This window comes from Macaca mulatta, chromosome 7 (genome assembly GCF_049350105.2).
Source record: "Macaca mulatta isolate MMU2019108-1 chromosome 7, T2T-MMU8v2.0, whole genome shotgun sequence".
NCBI lineage: Eukaryota > Metazoa > Chordata > Mammalia > Primates > Cercopithecidae > Macaca > Macaca mulatta.
Window position 1 is genome coordinate 80,485,154 of NC_133412.1, and position 18,830 is coordinate 80,503,983.

At 44.7% G+C, this 18,830-nt stretch overlaps 1 protein-coding gene and 1 long non-coding RNA gene across 6 annotated transcripts in view; one reads left to right on the top strand and one right to left on the bottom strand.

Moving 5' to 3' along the window:
• Positions 1-18,830, top strand: part of CRTC3 (CREB regulated transcription coactivator 3) — a 117,456-nt gene that overhangs the window by 65,077 nt on the left and 33,549 nt on the right. For all 5 annotated transcript variants that reach the window (XM_077940350.1, XM_001097976.5, XM_015143026.3 and 2 more), the window contains exons 3-6: positions 422-541; positions 8,796-8,857; positions 10,964-11,026; positions 14,002-14,102. In XM_077940350.1, coding sequence (XP_077796476.1) covers positions 422-541; positions 8,796-8,857; positions 10,964-11,026; positions 14,002-14,102 — 346 coding nt within the window. The remainder of the gene's footprint in view (positions 1-421; positions 542-8,795; positions 8,858-10,963; positions 11,027-14,001; positions 14,103-18,830) is intronic.
• On the bottom strand, positions 17,252-18,587 carry LOC144330118 (uncharacterized). The gene is made up of 2 exons (XR_013395996.1): positions 17,508-18,587; positions 17,252-17,372 (listed from the first exon to the last, which is right to left on the bottom strand). It is a non-coding gene; the product is annotated as an uncharacterized LOC144330118 (long non-coding RNA).

An 18,830-nucleotide genomic window follows, 5' to 3' on the forward strand; every position in this document is an offset into this window, starting at 1 on the left:
TTCAAACATCGTGAATTCAATCAAAAATTTTAAAAGACACCGTGCAGAACAAATAGGTGCCTCATGGCTTGCCAGTTTCTTTAATATACCTCTTTTACATTTCAGAGTGTCCTTTCTAGTTTTCTGGGATTTAGTATATGAATTCACCATCTTCTGATTCTCCTCCCCCAATTGCATGGCAGCTTTTATTCTTCTTTCAGCTTTTCTCTTAACACACTACAGACTATTTTTCATTATTTTTAGGTTATTATAAAGAAACGGTTCCATATACTACTTTATTTACCTTGACCCAAGGCCCACTAATGTATAATAAGTAAAACTGTAAAATCGGTCCTTTCATCTGCTGTGGTTATCAGTTGTTCTTGAGGGTGAGTGACAATTTCATGGTTGGAGGCCAACTCTTCTTCCCTTCTCTCTGCAGCCGTCATTTCACCAAGCTGATAATGTTCGGGGAACCCGCCATCACGGGCTGGTGGAGAGGCCATCCAGGAACCGCTTCCACCCCCTGCACCGAAGGTCTGGGGACAAGCCAGGGCGGCAAATATCCTTTTTTACTCTTCAAAGGGAGTGTGCGTTCTGAAATGTTTGAAAAGTGTTCAGGATTTATCTTCCCTGCAATTCTCCTTTGGCCTCAAAATCTTCATTTATCTGATGAAAGGAGGCAATACAAATAAATGAGTTGGAAACGAGAAACATCTCTGCAGTCAGCATTTGGAAACATCATTGTAGGTGTTTATGATAGCATCAATAAAGTTCAGTTTAACGAAATAACAACAAAAACAACCTGTAATTCAGTCCCATTGCAGGGTGTTCTGAGCATTTTCTCCAGAAACTGGCCAAGTTAAAGTTAAACCTGACTTTGAATCAGGTTAGAGAGACTTAGTTTATCTAGCAAAAATGGACATACAGATATGTGATTTATTTGTATTTCTTTTGATCTGCTGACCTGCTTTTGGAACTTACAGATGAAATTTCATATGATTTTCTATTTGTGATGTTTCAAACTCAGTAAGTGATAACTAAAATAAACCCAGAATATAGGAAAATCTCATGCAGTGATGTAGAGTCACACCAAACTCTATGCTGTTAAGTAGAAATAAAGGAAAGGAAATGGTGAATTCACCGGACAGTTTCATTTAATCAGTGCTGTTTATGGGACGGCAGTGGTGGGTGCTGCTGTGCGACCAGCATTTTGCCGAAGGCTTTGGGGAACAGAACTGAGCTGGATTTTTTGGGAGAGGACACAGAAGTGTGCCAGGAGGGACTGTGCTCTCACTTCATTCTTCTCAGTACTCGGTCGTAGGGGTGGAGGAAGGAGAAGAAAGGCGGGGTGGGTCTCGCTGCGGAGAGCTGAATTCCTGGCAGTGATGGTAGAGCTGGCTTCACAAGCCTAGAAACCAGGAAGTGGGGGCAGGGCACTCATGTTTACTGAGCACCTACCCATGCCAGGCACTGTGATGGGCAATTTATGTGTCATTTAGTCCTCAAAAACTCACTGAGTCGTTTATTTTTTCAACCCTCATTTTCTGATGAGGAAACTTGAGTGTGTGGTGAAGTAACTTGCTCAGGATTCAGACCAGGCCCAGGTGATGGCCCAGCCTGTGCTCTACCCTCCCCATGCCACCTGCGTCCACTCGCAGTGAGGAGGACCTTGTACAAGGGAGCCAGGAGTTGTGGGGGGCACCCTAGGGAAACCCCAACTTTTCTTGCCTTCAAGCTTCTTGCAGTTTTTAATCTATTTGGAGGCAAGGATAATGACCCCAGGGAATGTTTGTCTCTCCCCTTTTTCCCACCCCTAGGGACACACCACATTTGGTCCACAGAAGGACCGACTTCTGATTTTGTATATTATGTGGCTGTTATCAAGGAAAGTAAAGATGATAAATGATCTTGAGAATCTATTCTGGAATGTGTGATAACTTTGACATTGAATGAAAAAGGCAAAAGGAAACGGAGGCAATTCATCAGCAAATTTGCACATGTCAGGATGGAGTAGTACCTCAAACCATTGTCCAAATTGCCAAGAATGTTCAGGCAAAAGACTTTGAGTGTTTCTTTGCTTGATTTAACAATGTATATTTTTTTGGCCGGTCACGGTGGCTCATGCCTGTAATCCCAACACTTTGGGAGGCCGAGGCAGGCAGATCATGAGGTCAGGAGATTGAGACCATCCTGGCTAACGTGGTGAAACCCTGTCTCTACTAAAATTACAAAAAAATTAGCCAGGCGTGGTGGCGGGTGCCTATAGTCCCAGGCTGAGGCGGGAGAATGGCGTGAACCTGGGAGGTGGAGTTTGCAGTGAGCTGAGATCGCACCACTGCACTCCAGCCTGGGCAACAGAGCGAGACTCCATCTCAAAAAAAAAAAGTGTATATTTTTTCAGTTCTCAGTTCCCTCTTTCTCCTGTCAGTGCTCTCATTTCTATATATTAGTTTAAACATTATGCTATATATGTATGTGTGTATGTATATGCGGCTATCTCAGATACTTTTGAAGTACAGTCTAAATGTATAAGCATACATAAAGCTTTACTAACCAAAATAGAGGAGGGTATTGAAGAAAAAAGAGTAGAATGTTTATTCACTTACAAAAATTATTTGTTAAGTATGTGCTAGTGGTCAGACACCGTTTTAGACATTTTAGTTCACTGTAACATTAAACAGCATGGCCCCTGACCTCAAGTTGCCCAGAGTTCAGTGGGAGAGGCTACTCAGCAAACAAGCAGCCACGGCAGGTATGGCGTCTGCAGGGAGGCAGCTCAGGGGCTGTGGGAGCACGCCAGAGGTGCAGCTTGAACCAGTCTGGGGAAACAAAGAAGGCGTCCTGGGGGAAAATCTGAGGCTTGAAGGTTAAGAAGTAAGAGGATAAAGTGTTCATTCAGCAGATATTTACCGAGCCCCTTCTCTGTGCCAGGCGCTGTTCTAAGCATGGGGACCCAGTGATGAATAAGGAAGACATAGTTCCTGCTTTCTTGAGTTTACAGTCCTGTGGGAGATGACAGCAAACAGGCAATAATAAAGGAAAATGGCTTTAGATGGTAATGATTGAGATTTAAGAGAGTAAAGCAGTTGGGAGGTATGTTCCAGGCAGAGGGAAGAGAATGTAGTGCAAAGTCCCAGAAAGGGAGATGACTTCTTGTGTTCAGGGGACCCTATCTCTTATGATAGGGTATAATCTGGCACTGTATGGATCAACTTGAGAGCATAAGCAAAGCTAGTCAACTACTAAAGGAAGGGGAAGCAAAAACCAAGTTAATATGCAGAGAAATTAAAGTTGTTAGACAGTGTGAGTCAGATTCACTGATCACGAACCATGTCTTTGTGGTCTCCTAAGCCCTTATATTGGGGTCCTGGGACTGGACATCTCTTGATGCAAAGAAAGTTCTTTAGCCCAGTCTCTTGAGGAATCAAGGGTCCGTGAAATGGGATGATTTTATTTTGGTGTTAATCTATTCCAGAGAACTTAGAGGAGGAGGGCTGTGATTCCATCTTTGCTTTCGTGGCCTTCATTCTGTTAGTTGTGAAATAATTTGCCTAAAATTGTGGCCTTGCACATTTGTCTATGACTTTTTAAATGAAGTTTCATCATTTGAAAGTATAAAACACTGGCTTGAACCTTTGTTAGAACAAAAGGAAAAAATCAGAATTCTCTTATTACAGCTGTTTCTCAGCTTGGGTGTTATTTAAGACACACTGGCTTAGACATGTGTTCTAAGGGTTCACTCCTATGATAGGGTGATCTCAAATAAAATGAACATGTTTAACAAATATTCTGGCTTCCTCTCAGAGTGGGCAGCCACAGCACCCAGAGCTCTGGCACAGGAGATTCCTTCTGGAGTGGGCTTTGCTCTTGGCATGGGCGGCCACACAAGACCAAGGCACAGCTGCAGCTGGGCCCTGGCCTAGCCCCACACAGGCAGAGGAGAGGCACTGCCAGGGCTTGCTTCTGGCTGGGGGCCTGGGCTTGGGCACTTGGAATAGAAGCCCTTCTGCTCTTCTGCAGCTGCGCAGTCTGTAGCAGCCCTTCTTACTCCCACTCCTCAAGGTTGGCGGATGTACTGTGTCCCAAACACCATCGCTGAACTTCTGAACTATTAACATAAATTTATAGCAAATAAAATATTTTCTCAGACTTGTGGGTAACACACTGAGAAAGAAGGAGACATGCTGAAGAAACATAGAAAATGGCTTCCTCTAAAGGAAGTCAAGAGTTCACTAGCATGGAGGGTCATGAAGAGATGCCTAAGACCTACCAGAGTTAGGATTGATTCTCCTCTCTGGGCTGGGCCTTGCTTGGATTCTTTTCATCATAATGAGAGGAAAATGTTAGGACATTGGTTTGTAGGACACTGTTTCTTTGAAATGCATGGCCTATTTCATTTGAGAAACACCATGCTCTGTATCTCCTCTTGGAGCCTGATCATATATATTAGGGCTCTGAAAAGTCCTGCAGTTAAGAAACTTCTCATCTTTAACCCAGGATTTCCAAAACTTAAGTGATCACAAAATCCAGCTTTTACTTAACACCCATCTTATCTTGAAGGACAAGGAAACATTAGTTTTTAGAATTTTAAGGGGTAAATATTCTGACTTCACGATACCACATGCAACCTATTTGCCTCTCATGTGCTGAGGGAAACAGGATGTTCTTATAAATGCAAGGACTAAAAAAGATGCCACTCATATCCTCCTTTACAGTTTCACTTTAAGATGCCTTCTAGTGGGACACAGTTGGAGGTAAAGGGACAAAAGGAAGTAGAATGACAAGAAACACATGGCTGAGAAATCAGGAAGGAGCCAAATTATGGCCAGTTTTCTGTATTCAATCTGAGCCTGAAACTTGTCGTGGTGGGTGGGTTCTATTAACCAGACTCTGAGTCCACTTATCCCACCAGCTGCATGGAAGGCCGCAGGCCTGCCTCACAAACCGTGTCCCTGGCAGAACACAGAGTTCCAGAGCAGGAGAGAAATGATTGGCTTCCAGGCTGCCCCGAGCCCTGCCCAGGTACCCTGACCGCAAAGGGACTGGAAGCCAAGAGAAGGGAACCCTGCGCCTGCTCACCCAGCCGCAGGTCAAGCAGCACAAAGAAAGGGACAGGGGCGGGTCTTGTTTTCAGCTTCTGTGACTCAGTAACCCCACCCACTGGTAAACAGGCCAACTGATGTCCTCTCTTATCAGCAGACAAAGAGCTGCTCCCCTTCCTTTGGGGAAGAGTAAGAACTGTTGCATCTAATACTCTGCAGGTTGAGAGGAACCTCAACCTCAATCCCTGTGTTGATGGATTGAAGCAGTAATTCAAGGAGGAAGATTTTCCTGCACAGAACTGCAGAGGCTTGGGGAGAGAGAGAGCAGACTGGGATGACTCTGAGATCCTAACCTGAGTGTCTTGGTGGAAGGTGGCCTTACTAAATAAGGTGGACTATAAGAAGAGGAACAGATTAAGGGGACAGTGATTAGTTGGATTTTTGGTAGAATTTGAGCTGTCTTTTGGCAGAGAAGTTGAGTAGGCAGTTGGAAATATGCACTTGGAGTTCACAAATTAACTATTGGGAACTGGAGGTATGGATTTATGAGTTACTGGACTGTGGGTGACAGTGGGGCCGAGAGAAGGATGGGATTGGCCAAAGCGAGCATGGAGGACGGGGGCTCTCCACCAGGAAGACAGGCACTGGCCCTGAAGCTCTTAGGAAGCGCCTCCTAAAGCCCCTGTGCCCGGAGGCTCCTGCCACCCCCTCCACCTGCTCCCACTCTACCTGGTGCCCAGTGATCCTGAGAGCATCCTGTGCCTCTCAGAGCAATGCAAGCAGGTGTGGCCTGAGGCTGTGAGGCCACAGGACCCCAGGGAACATCAGGACGGAAGGCAAAGGGGCAGAGAGGAGTGCACAGAAGGATAAGAAAAGATCCATGTGAGTGTGGGGTTTTTTTTTTTTAACTTGAATTTTTGTTTCCATCCATTGCAGCCACCTCTTTGTTTATCTTTTTCATTATCCCTCCTTCCTGCCTTCCTTTTTTAAGTGGAAATCTTCTTGAGCCAAAGGCTTCACTAAGCTTAACTAAGGAAGCAACGGAGGAGGTGCTGATGTGATTGTTAAAAGCCTGGTGGCCTGTGCTGCCCTTCCACTGGCACTCTGGCACCTGGCGGGGATGCCAGAAATGCTTCTTGAGTAAATGGCAAATTCAAGTTTATAAATAAGAGTGTTTCCTCTGTCTCAAGGTTGTGACTTAGGGCATGTCAGTGTTGTGGAGTAAAGCCACCTGAATGAAGTTTTCTGAAATTTTCCAGAGAACAAATAAACTTTTTCTAGATTTTCCTTGCATTAACTGTAAGTGTGTAACATGAGTGGTTCTCTTGGGTTTTCAAATATTCACTAAATTAGATGAGATAGTAAAAATTAAGAGAGCTCAGAGGTCACATCTTTTAGCTTTTGATGCCTCAACCTAATTATATTAAAAATTTCCAGGAATTTACTATATTTTCACATTGTTAATATCAGGAAGGTTACAATGCTAGCTCATACCTCAACATTGAAATCACCAACATTTGATCATTACGTGACTATTACACCACTGCATTCTAATTTGTATTATCAGTACTATGAAATCAGAGGTATTGAGTTTAAAGATGGCAGTGTACTGAGAAAAATGGGAAACTTCTGCTTCCTGAAATTAAGTGTTTCTGAACAGAGATTCATCAAATCTGCAGAAAAGAGAAAGGCAGATAACCATAGGTTCTGAGGCTCAGTGTTTCCTCCCTAATGGCGTGGCCAGCAGAAATACTGACAGGTTTTGTCTCTCACGGGCCTTCCTATTTATCACCTTTTCCTCTCCTGCCTCCTACTGTGGTCTTGCCTCATCTGTACTTCATGTACGTTAAGCCTAATAGTGAATGTTGAAGAAATGTCTCTCTTTGGAAATTATCTGTTTTATTTTATCGACTTAAAGTCAAATTAAGACATAAGATAATGAGACTTGTCAAAGAAAACTAATACATAGAAGATAAAACTTGCAATCCTAATGCTTCTCCTGGCAAAGAAGACTTTTCCCACCAAATCACTAAGAACTCATGAGAGCCTCCGTTTTCCTAATTCCAGATTCTGTATTTATTTGAGCTGCCCAGCCCAGGCCTGCAGGATAGGGCCCCACTCCTTCAAGGCTCCTGTTTCCTCCTGAGCCCGAGCCAATGATACCTTCTCTTATAGCCTCCATCCTTCTTCCCAGAACACTCCAGGTACTATTTTCTATTTTCTGGGGGCATTTGGCGTAGTTCACTGTTTCCTGAGAGGCAGCATAGCTTAGCGGAGAGCTCTCAGGCTTTGGTGTCAGTGAGTTGTGGGTTTGACCCCTGATCCACCAGGCCTGCTATCTGATCTTGGATTTCTCAGCTCTTCTAGAACTGAGCCTCAGTTTCTTCAGCTGTAATATGGGGGAAATAGCTGCCTCTCAGGATTAAGATTAAATAAAGTGTGAACTCAGCACAGGCCTGGCACACAGTAGGTGCTTAGATATCTGTTTTCACATTTCTGTCTTATTGTGTAGCTTGTATCTTCTTTATTATTTCCACCTTAAGAAATAAAGGTTTGGGATGAAAAGTATTACTGGTAACTGCAGAATGTATATTTCATCCAATCAGTGATCCAGGAGACAAAAGGAATGGGCTTGGTTTGGGTGAGTGTTAAGGAGGCAACGTTCCACATAGGAGGAGAGAAAGGGGAAATGGCATTAGCAAAGGCAGAGGGGCAGGAAAATACAGGCTGTGTTTGTGAAACTCAGACAGCTAAAGGGAAGACAAGAGCAGAAGAGGCCATTGTCCCCAAATTGTGGAGCACCACAATTACTAAGCCAGTAAGTTTTGATTTTGCCTTTTAGGCTGAACAAAATCATTGAAGATTTCTTGCCAAAATAATATGATTAACAGTGTCTTCAGAAGGCTATTGTGTGCGAACAGTTAACTAAACGAATGAAAACAACGCCTCTCTGCTCGGTGTGGAGTGCAGCATCCCATTTGTGTCTCCATGCGTCCGGAATATGCTCCAAGCCATGCTAGACCCAGTGAACAACACAACATTGATAAGACAATGCCCCCAATAACACTGGAAAGTTTACGTTTCTTCACACATCTAATGCGCCTCTTTTTTGGTTATAAATACCAGGAACCCACCTTAACTGAAAAACAGAAAATGTATTGGCATATGTCACTGGAAGCCCAAGGGCTAGATCCAAGGAGTCATATAATACCATTGAGACCTACCTCTGAGGTACCACTTCTGAGATGACTTCAGGCATAACAGATAGGCTTTCTCCAAGGGGAGACCCCCAGGTTCAGAAGGCCCTTGGGCTCACCAGCCCTATTGGGGCACTCCTTTTTTTCCACTCAGAAGCACTCTCCTTGGTTCTGTTTGCATCATGAACCTATCCCTGAGCCAAACACTGTTTCCAGGGGGTAAAGTACCTAGACTAGAATCCTGGGCCTGGGTTCCTCATGTGTGGCACAGAGGGAATGGCAACGTTACCAGGTTTGGAGCGAGAGTGGAGACAGTTCCTGCAAACAAAAGGTGCCAGGCAGGCAAAACATAATAAACACCCCACAAAAAATCATGCAAAGAAACCACTGGTTAGAAGACAGCAGAATAGGCTGTCCTTGAGGAGGGGTGATAAGAGAAAGCATGAAGGAAGAGCTGTCAGGTACAGGGATAAAGAGCCAAAAACTCAGTTGTTTTAACTGTCCGTGAGTCCACCTTGCTAATTCTGCTTCAACTTTCCATTAATTTGTAGTTTTCCTTTATTAAAAATTCTACTTTGATGGTAGTGCTTTTGGAGCCAATTATTCCTCACAGCCTCTGGATGAGAGTTGGCCAAGGTAAGCAAGCCATACTTTAAAAGATATGATGGGCATGTGTTACTTTTAGATAATTTCACTTTATCCACTTTGAATGTTGTTTGGAAATTGCTAATATAAAGCATAGAATCCTGTTTTCTCTTATAACATTTAATTTCAGTGGGAGGATCACTTGAGACCAGGAGTTTTGAGGCTCTAGTGTGCGATGATGGGGCCTGTGAATAGCTACTGCACTCCAGCCTCGGCAGCATAGCAAGATGCCATCTCTTAAAAACAAAAACAAAAACAAAAAACCCCTTATTGACTGGGCACGGTGGCTCACGCCTGTAATCCCCGTACTTTGGGACGCTGAGGCGGGCGGATCATGAGGTCAGGAGATTGAGACCATCCTGGCCAACATGATGAAACACCGTCTCTACTAAAAATACAAAAATTAGCCGGGCGCGGTGGCTCAAGCCTGTAATCCCAGCACTTTGGGAGGCCGAGACGGGCAGATCACGAGGTCAGGAGATCGAGACCATCCTGGCTAATGCGGTGAAACCCCGTCTCTACTAAAAATACAAAAAACGCCGGGCGCGGTGGCTCAAGCCTGTAATCCCAGCACTTTGGGAGGCCGAGGCGGGCGGATCACAAGGTCAGGAGATCGAGACCACAGTGAAACCCCGTCTCTATTAAAAATACAAAAAATTAGCCGGGTGCGGTGGCGGGCGCCTGTAGTCCCAGCTACTCAGGAGGCTGAGGCAGGAGAATGGCGGGAACCCGGGAGGCGGAGCTTGCAGTGAGCTGAGGTCCGGCCACTGCACTCCAACCCGGGCGACAGAGCGAGACTCCGTCTCAAAAAATAAAATAAAATAAAATAAAAAATAAAAATAAAAATACAAAAATTAGCTGGGCATGAGGACGTGTGCCTGTAATCCCAGCTACTTGGGAGGCTGAAGCAGGAGAATTGCTTGAACCAGAGAGTCGGAGTTGCAGTGAGCCGAGATCACGCCACAGCACTCCAGCCTGGTAACAGAGTGAGACTCCATCTCAAAAAACAAAAACAGAAACAAACATCTAAGCATTTCCAACGGTAGGCTTATACGAAAGTCTAAAATGAAAAGTTATTTAAAGAAATCTAGATCTTCATATTTAAAACCAAATAGAAACACATTTGGAATATGTTTACCAGCAGAATATGGCATTCTTATGTTTGAGACTTAGAAAAATAAGCATTTTTTCTCAGAATGTCTTAGTAAGCTGCTGAAAAGGACAAAAGACTCTTAAAATGGTAATTTGCACAGTGTATTTGATTTAAGGTCTCTTTGAGTATTTTTGTACCCAATACAGAGGGTAACAGAAAATAGAATTAACTGAGAAAAAGCCCCTGCAGCATCTGTTGTGTGCCTGGTATCATTTTCAGATCACCAAGTCAGATTTAGGAGGCATTTAAAATGTGTGTATCAAAAATATTTAACTCTCCGGATTGAAGTCTACTCTCCATCCATTCTCTGGGCAAATACTGACTGAGCACTTACTGTGTATAATGTAGTCTGGGTCTGGGGAAGGAAATAAAGATGGGTAAAAGTGCGTCCCCACCTCAGGTAGGTTGTCCGCCACCCTCAAGAATCGTGGGATCCAGGGTTGTAGAATAAATACAATATTTTATTCCATCAGTAAAAGGCATCTCCAAACTGATATTTTTCTTTTATGTATCCAAGAAATGTCTTCTGCTTTTCAGAGCACCAGGATTGGCTAGACTTAATATTTTCATACCCTGGGCAACTGTAACAATTCTCTTCCTCTTCATGTCCGTTGGTAGGGGAATAAAAAATTTTTGCATCCAAGATTGCCAAGGCTCCCCCTACATGTATACTGAACTCCTCATCTGCCCAGCTAGCTAATCCTGTTCTTTATGGGTTTGTAGTAGTTTTTATACTGGAAATCAAAGATCACAGGATTGGGAGGATCATTGAGTCTTACCTCATTTTAACAATGATGAGCAAAATGAGCGAGGTGTGCGGTATTTTTAAGTGACTTGCAGAGCAAGGTGAGTAGAAGAGCCAGTTCTCAAATGCAAGTGCTGAGGCCCTCCTTTGCTGTCGTGGATTGACTTCTTTTCCTTTTATGTTGTTCTGGTTTTTAAAGGCAGCAGCCTCCTTGGAAAGACGAAAAGCATCCTGGGTTCAGGCTGACATCTGCACTTAACAGGTACATGGGTTGTTTCCTGGTAGGAGTAGATTTTAAAGCAGCTTAACCATCCTGATATTTTTTACATAGCAGCCAGTTGCCAGAGTGTGTTTATGTAAGCTGTGTTGATACATATTCAAAACAAAACCCACCATTTTTTGAGTGTCTACAGGGGGCAGTATAGAGCACACGAGGTCTGGAATGAGACTACCAGGGTTTGCGTCTTACTGTATGACCTTGAGCAGATTTTTAAACTTCCGATTGCCTCAGTTTACTCATTTGAAAAATGGAGATAATGGTACCTAGATCATGGGTTGGTTGTGAGGGTTGAACAAGATAAGACCTGGGAAGCACACGTGCTGAATAAACATCAGCTATTATCATGATCACTTTGGGCCAGACTCTAGGAGTAAGAGTTCCACCTCAGTCATTTTTTTCAATCCTGACAACACCCTACAAGAATGAGTATTATTTTCCATTCTAAAAGGTTAAGTGACTTGTTTAAGGGCTTTAGCTAATAGGTAAAGGACTAGGATTGAGAAAAAAAAAAAAAAAAAAAGCAACTGAGCACAGTGGCTCGCACCTGTAGTCCCAACACTTTGGGAGGCTGAGGCCAGAGGATCACGTGAGCCCAGCAGTTTGAGGCCAGCCTGGGCAAGATGGTGAGACCCTGTCTCTATGAAAAAAAAAAAAAAGGGGGCGTGGTGGCACGTGCCTGTGGTTCCAGCTACTCAGAAGGCTGAGGTGGGGAGAATCACCTGATCCCAAGGAGGCTGAGGCTGCAGTGAGCCCTGTTTGCACCATTGCACTCCAGCCTGGGCAACAGAGACGCTGTCTCAAAATAAAAAAGAAACCTGATGAATGGTGCAAAATTTTAAATATTTTTTTATTTTATTTTATTATTATTTTTTTGAGACAGTCTCGCTGTCTCAAAACAGAAGTGTTGTAAAAGGCCTGTGGTGCCCATCCTCAGCTTCACTCATTATCAGCATTCTGCCAGTCTCTCCAAACCTACCTCCCATCCCAATCACATGATTGGCTAGATATAGTATCGTACCTGGAAATATCTCCAGCAGTGTAAGGCCAACGAGAACCTTTTTAAAAAAACATAACCACAATGCCACTATTACACTTAACAAAATTAAAAATAACTCCTTAATATAATTTAATGCCCGGTCTGTATTTAGATTTTCCCACTTGACTCTGCATTTGTTTGATATTCTCTCAAGTCTCTGAATCTAGGCTGGAATCTGAACCCAGGTCCCTCTGATCTCAGCAGCCATGCTCCTTCTGTTGCACTATGGGTTCTGCCCTTGTCTGCCTCTTCCCTCCTCTGAAGCCACGTGGCTTCATAGCCACCTGAGGCTGTCATTGGACTGAATCACAAAGAAGCACTGTAGGCTAATGAAGTTGCTTACTGGTTCTTTTTATGGCCAACAGTTTGACCTTATGATGAGATAAATAAATAATCATCTCTTGCAACCAAAGCTGTGTAGACATTGAAGCTATCTGGGAGAATTTCAGAAATTTGCTATACATTAGTGGCTCCAACATTTTCTCTTAGGACCACTTTACAGTCTTAAAAAACACGGAGGCCTGGTGCAGTGGCTCATGCCTGTAATTCCAGCACTTTGGGAGGCCAAGGCGGGCGAATCACCTGAGGTCAGGAGTTCAAAACCAGCCTGGTCAACATGGTGAAACCCTGTTTCTACTAAAAATACAGAAATTAGCCAGGTGTGGTAGCGGGTGCCTGTAATCCCAGCTATTTGAGAGGCTGAGGCAGGAGAATCGCTTGAACCCGGGAGGCGGAGGTTGCAGTGAGCACCACTGCACTGCAGCCTGGGCCACCAGAGCGAAATTTCATCTCAAAAGTAATACTAATAAAATAAAATAGGCTGGGCGCAGTGGCTCATGCCTGTAATCCCAGCACTTTGATAGGCTGAGGCAGGTGGATCACCTGAGGTCGGGAGTTCGAGACCAGCCTGGCCAACACGGTGAAACCCTGTCTCTACTAAAAATAGAAAAGTTAGCTGGGCATGGTGATGCATGGCTATAATCCCAGCTACTCGGGAGGCTGAGGGAGAAGAATTTCTTGGACGCGGGAGGTGGAGGTTGCAGTGAGCTGAGATCGCGCCATTGCACTCCAGCCTGGGCAACAAAGCGGGACTGTCTCAAAAAAAATAACAATACAATAAAATAAATAAAATAAAATAAAATAAACCCTCAAAGAGTATTTGTTTATGTGAGAATATCTATTGATATTAGAAATTAAATTGAGAGATTTTTTTAAAGATACTAGTGAATTAAAAAATAAATTAATAGCCCATTATACATTAACGTAAATTATATCTTTTTGAAAAGAAACACAAAAAAAGTTTTGAAAATAGTGGCAATGTTCACCTTTTACAAATCGCTCCAAGGCAGCTGGGTTGTCTGCTCCCGTGCTTAGCGGTGGGGGCATCACACCTCACATGGCTGCTGGGGAAGCCCGCCGTGCTTGGGAGAGGCAAGAGTGAAAAACAGAGGACACTTTACTGTCATTTTGAGAGTAGGCTTGACCTCACCTGCTTCCCAGGGGTTTTGCAAACCCCTGCTCTAAGTGACCCTTTACTTAGGAACAGCTGCTCTCAGGTGGAGAAAACCTAGTACAGCCACAGGCTAAACTGGCCACAGTCGGCTTCTGAGCTGGGAAGAATAGGGGCTGTTAGACGGAAGCCGTGCATCCGAGGCCCGCCTTGTCGAACTTGATCGCCATGCTGTCAGCTTCAGTATATGAGGCGGAATGAGTCTAAATTAAAATATTCTAGAGTGTGGGTGATCCTCAGAGGCTGTTATTGATATAAAGAACTTCAGGTAGGTCCTAACTCCTTATCTGATGGATGATTACAAATCAGTTATTCTTGCCTTCTTTCCTGTTGGTAATATTCAACAAAGACTATTGCATTTTCACTAAGTAAAATGGATTTTCAGCCAGACTCTCTCCTCCCCCTCCTTAGGACCAATTCTGATTCTGCTCTTCACACGAGTGCTCTGAGCACCAAGCCCCAGGACCCCTATGGAGGAGGGGGCCAGTCGGCCTGGCCTGCCCCATACATGGGTAAGACACACAGGCCACTGCTGACAGCAGCTGTGCTTGCTCATTCTGTCCTAGGGCCCGAGGGAAAGAGAAGCTGAAGTGGTGTTTGCACTTCCCGGTTCAGTGGTCTTAGAGAGGTGGCTCATGGCAGGGAAGCGTGTGTGTCCATGATGCAGTCAGGATGGATGGAGCTCCCGGCATCCCCTGCCTCTGCCCTGCTCCCTCCACAGCACGCTCTCCCTGTTGGCGTCTCTTGGCCCTCTTCTGGGCACCCGTCATCTTCCAATAACTTCCTAACTGGTCTCCTGATTTCCAGTCTCACATCCCTTCAATCCAGTTTTATGTTAGGTTCCCCAAGAGTCCTCTTTCCCCACCCAGGATCTGAACAAACTGAGAAATAAAACCAGAAGTGACAGACAGAGCTAGATATCACCTTTATTACTAATAAGACCAGGTTGGAGGAAGTGAATGTCTCTGTAGGTCAGTGGGCCTGTTGAGACTGAACCCCAGCCTGAGGCTGACTCCCCTTGAGTGCCCGGCAGCACTGGCCAGTGTGGTCCCCTGGGAGGAGGGGTCAGGCAAGCCTAGGGGAGGGAAGGGTGGAGCAGAGGCCTGCTGCCTGAGGGAAGGCATGCCCTTGAGAAGGGGAAGAGGAGACCAGACTGGAACTGTGCATCACCTGCTCAGTTGCCCCCAGTGTGAGTAAGGGGGTGGAGAGAGGCCAGGAGTAACCCGGAGTGAGGAAGAGGCCCACTCATGCTATCTCACAGCTCTGCTTCCAGAGTGAACCCAAACCTGATCATCTTGCTCTCCCGCTTAAAATCCTCAATGCCACCCCTCACCTTCAGGAGAAAGAGCCCAGATCTTCTTTGGAATGACATGAGCCCCAAGGCCTGGCCCCTGTCTGCCTCTCTCCCTTTTCTCTCTGCTCCCCCGCTGCACACCCAAGGTAGCCATGCAAACCACTTTGGGTTCTACTGGTGTGTCTTCCTGTTCTGTCTCTTCCTCTTTCACTCACTCCTGGCCTTCCTGGCCAACCTCAGCTCGTGTGTGTACTCATGTCTGTGGAGCCGTCCTGACCTTCCTCCCTCTCAGCTCAGAGTTACCGTGTCCTTCTAACATCCCAGACTGCTCTCTTAGCACCTGTAATACTTGGCTGCTTTTTTATGTGAACATGCATCTCTTTCTCTGCTCAGTGTAGATTTCTTGAAGGCAGCATCTTAATGGTCTTGTTCTCTCCAGCCCCTAGCACAATGCCCAGCACAGAGGAGCCCGTACTGATGGAGAAGTGTGAAGAATCACACACTGGCTCACATGTGCACAGCATTTGCCAAAATACCCTCTCGATGCTGGTACCTGACCTGTACATGAAGTGAGGCTGGTCATTCAGACACATTTCAAGTCTACCTTTCTGGGGTTTATAATCTAGAAAGAACAATGGTCTTGAATTATCCATTCCATATGCAAACTGACTCTTGCCCAGAAATTTTCAGGGCCCTGTATTTGTTCTTGAAACAGGAATAAATACATCTTTAGCCAAGAAACCAGCTTTTCTGGTTTTCTTTGCTTTTTGGAGAGTTTAAAGCCTAAATGGCCTGTGTTCCTTCTAGGAGAACATTCATGATCTTATTTCTTTGTATATAGCAGCGACAGGATTGAATAATAATTGTTGATATATTTGTTCTATTGGTGCAATTTGGAGAAGACTACATTTGCTAAAATGATTGTTTGCTTGTAAACTATGAGAGCTTTCAGAATTGGTTAGGGACATCTACCCATGCTTCCATACATGGGAATATGAAAGTTGGCAGTGATGTTGAAATTGATGTTGGAACTGGATATGGGTCCACTGCTCACTGCTTAGAGGAGCAGGGTGTGTGGGAAGAGGGATTAGTTTAGTTTCAGGATAGGTAGAGATGGGAGTATGTAAACAAAGCCTAAAAAAAGCAGAAGCTGTAATCAGTGGGGGCGCCTGTGAGCACAGCAGGATCCTAATCTCCATGGACTCGGAGCCAGCTAGACAGACAGATTTTTACCCTGGAGCCCCTGCATTTCTGCCTCTGCCATTCCTTTCATTTACATTGTCCTCTGCAAAGTTTACACTACTCTAGAAAGGGCCAAAGGCCTGGAGAAACAAGGGAATCACAGGTAATTCAAGTGAGGATTTTTTGATGCTTGCATGCCAAGAAAAAGAAAGTAACTAAAGAAAGCAATTACCTGGATTGAAGTATTCATGCTGAGCGATATAGCCTCTGAAAGAAGAGATGAGAAGTGTCAGAAAGGGTAAGTGAGGATGGAATAAGAAAAGCAAAGGAATGTAAACATTGGTCCAGGTAGACGGAGCAATGAGAAAAACAGGAAGAAAGAAAGAAATCCTGGAGCAGGGTTCCTGCGTTGACTTGAGAATCGTGATGGTCTCTCCTTTTCAAATCAGCAGTTAGAAATTGTTGGGCTACAATGTTTGAAAACCATGGAGGGTGGGCTGGCCTCCAGCTCAGATGTCTGAACTGTGTGCCTGCTCCTGCAGTTGCCTTGCAAGTATAGCAGAACTCAGAAACACATCCTAATATGGATGTGTTTACATGGGAAAGCCAGTGTTTAAAATATTATTCAAGTCTCCAAGGATGGAAATTATTTCTGGAGAATTATATTTGTTGGTGGGAGCTATTTTAAATAGTTTCATGTATTTTCCTCCTGTATTTCATTAAAGTTTTTCATTTTCTTTCCTTTTGGATTTTAAAAATACCAACTAGCTTTGCAAAAAGGTATTTCTTATAGGACCAACCAAATAAAGATTTTAAAAGTGATGGGAAAATATAATTGAAGCCCAGAACTGGGTTCTATGTTAGAAGCAATAATAACTGTTCTTTCCCTGGGAATCTCTCCTGAGCAGAGTGATGTAGCCACACTTTTTTGTTATTGTTGTTGTTGCTGTTGCTGTGAGCCGATGATGAGAGCATCTGCTCATAGCTTAACTACATGAGCAGTAAGCTATGATACATTCATGAGTGGAGATTTGTGTCACAAGAAAACAAAGCCTGATACATGTTGAGTAATTTTCATAATGGCTATTGAGTTGCATGACAATTAGGCATAAATGATAAGCAGTTGGTATAAATGACAGAAATAAATTTTTTTTTTTTTTTTTTTTTTGAGACGGAGTCTCGCTGTGTCGCCCAGGCTGGAGTGCAGTGGCCGGATCTCAGCTCACTGCAAGCTCTGCCTCCTGGGTTTTTACGCCATTCTCCGGCCTCAGCCTCCCGAGTAGCCGGGACTACAGGCGCCCGCCACCTCGCCCGGCTAGTTTTTTGTATTTTTTAGTAGAGACGGGGTTTCACCGTGTTAGCCAGGATGGTCTCGAACTCCTGACCTCGTGATCCGCCCGTCTCGGCCTCCCAAAGTGCTGGGATTACAGGCTTGAGCCACCGCGCCCGGCCGACAGAAATAAATTTTTATGGAGCCAAACAAGATTTTTATAATTTATCTCTTTTTGTTTAATTATTCAGAATCTATAAAGAGGGAATGTTGGCCATTTCCCTGGCAGCATGTACAGCTTAATGACCATTGCACACATACATGCAGATAGGGAAGCACAGGACTCTCTGGGACACATGCCCTGTCCCATAGCCTAGAACTGTCCCCTAACACCCCTCCTATCATCGGGCTTGTGGAGGAGGGGTTGGGGTGGTCCTCTTCCTTTTAGGGAGCAGTCTAGAGCTAAGGGGAGAAGAGTGTGTAATAGTTGTCTTCTCTGCATCCAGGGCTTTGGATGCTGAATATTGCCATCTTTGGGGACCACAGTACTCAACTCCTTAGGGTGGAGGGGGCTTGGCATGCCTCGGACTCAGTGACCTTTCACCTACCAATAAACTTTGACCTGCAGAGTTAAGGAGAAGGTTTACAATGCAAATAACCTTGAAAGATGTAAGCCTGTTAATTGCTTAATTGGATTGGACAGGGGTACAGTGGCAGGTACAAGCATCCCAGATCTGAAGAGGGGCAAAAAGAGTTTCACCCGGGGACAGGAGGGCCCAGAGCGGGGAGGCTGAAACACCAGAGGCCTCCTTTAGGACACTGGTTAAGGGGTCTTCCCCTTGCCTTCCCTTCTACTTAGCAAATCAGGGTTGTGTGAGGAATTATTTTAGATTTGCCAGGCATGGGAGCACACAGAAGGAACATGGTCTCGGTTCCCTTAGTTAGAAGAGACCAGCCCTTGCTGACTCTGAGGCTGTGAGGTTTCCTGGAACACAGATGCAGCCTTGGTCATCGCTGTCCCATCCCTGTGGGACTGATAAAATGAGTGTTCTGTTTCCAGATAGCCAGTCACAACTCATTCCTTTTTCTTTTTAACCCTTTATTTGTAGTGCCATCTTATGGGTTTTTAATTTAGTAGTAAAAATCCAGGCTTGGATATTTTGATGATATGTTAGCTTGGTGCCAGAGTATCAGTCATTGCCACCACCACCCTTCTGAAGGTCACTGCAGCCCAAACCCTGAGAGTTGCATCTAATTACTCCCATTCCCATGCCCCCACGCCCATTCAGTAGCCGAGTCCTGTTCATTTTATTCCCGCAGCATGTCTCAAATCTGCCTCTGGTTTTCTGTCCTCACTGCCAGCATCCTACTTGGTTCCTGTTTGCCTTGGACTATTGCATTGGTTTTCTCCTCAGCCTCCAAGCCTTAATAAGGCTTTCTCCTTTCAATCCACCTCCTACTCTGCTGCAAGAGCAGTCTCTGAAGCTTAGCTCT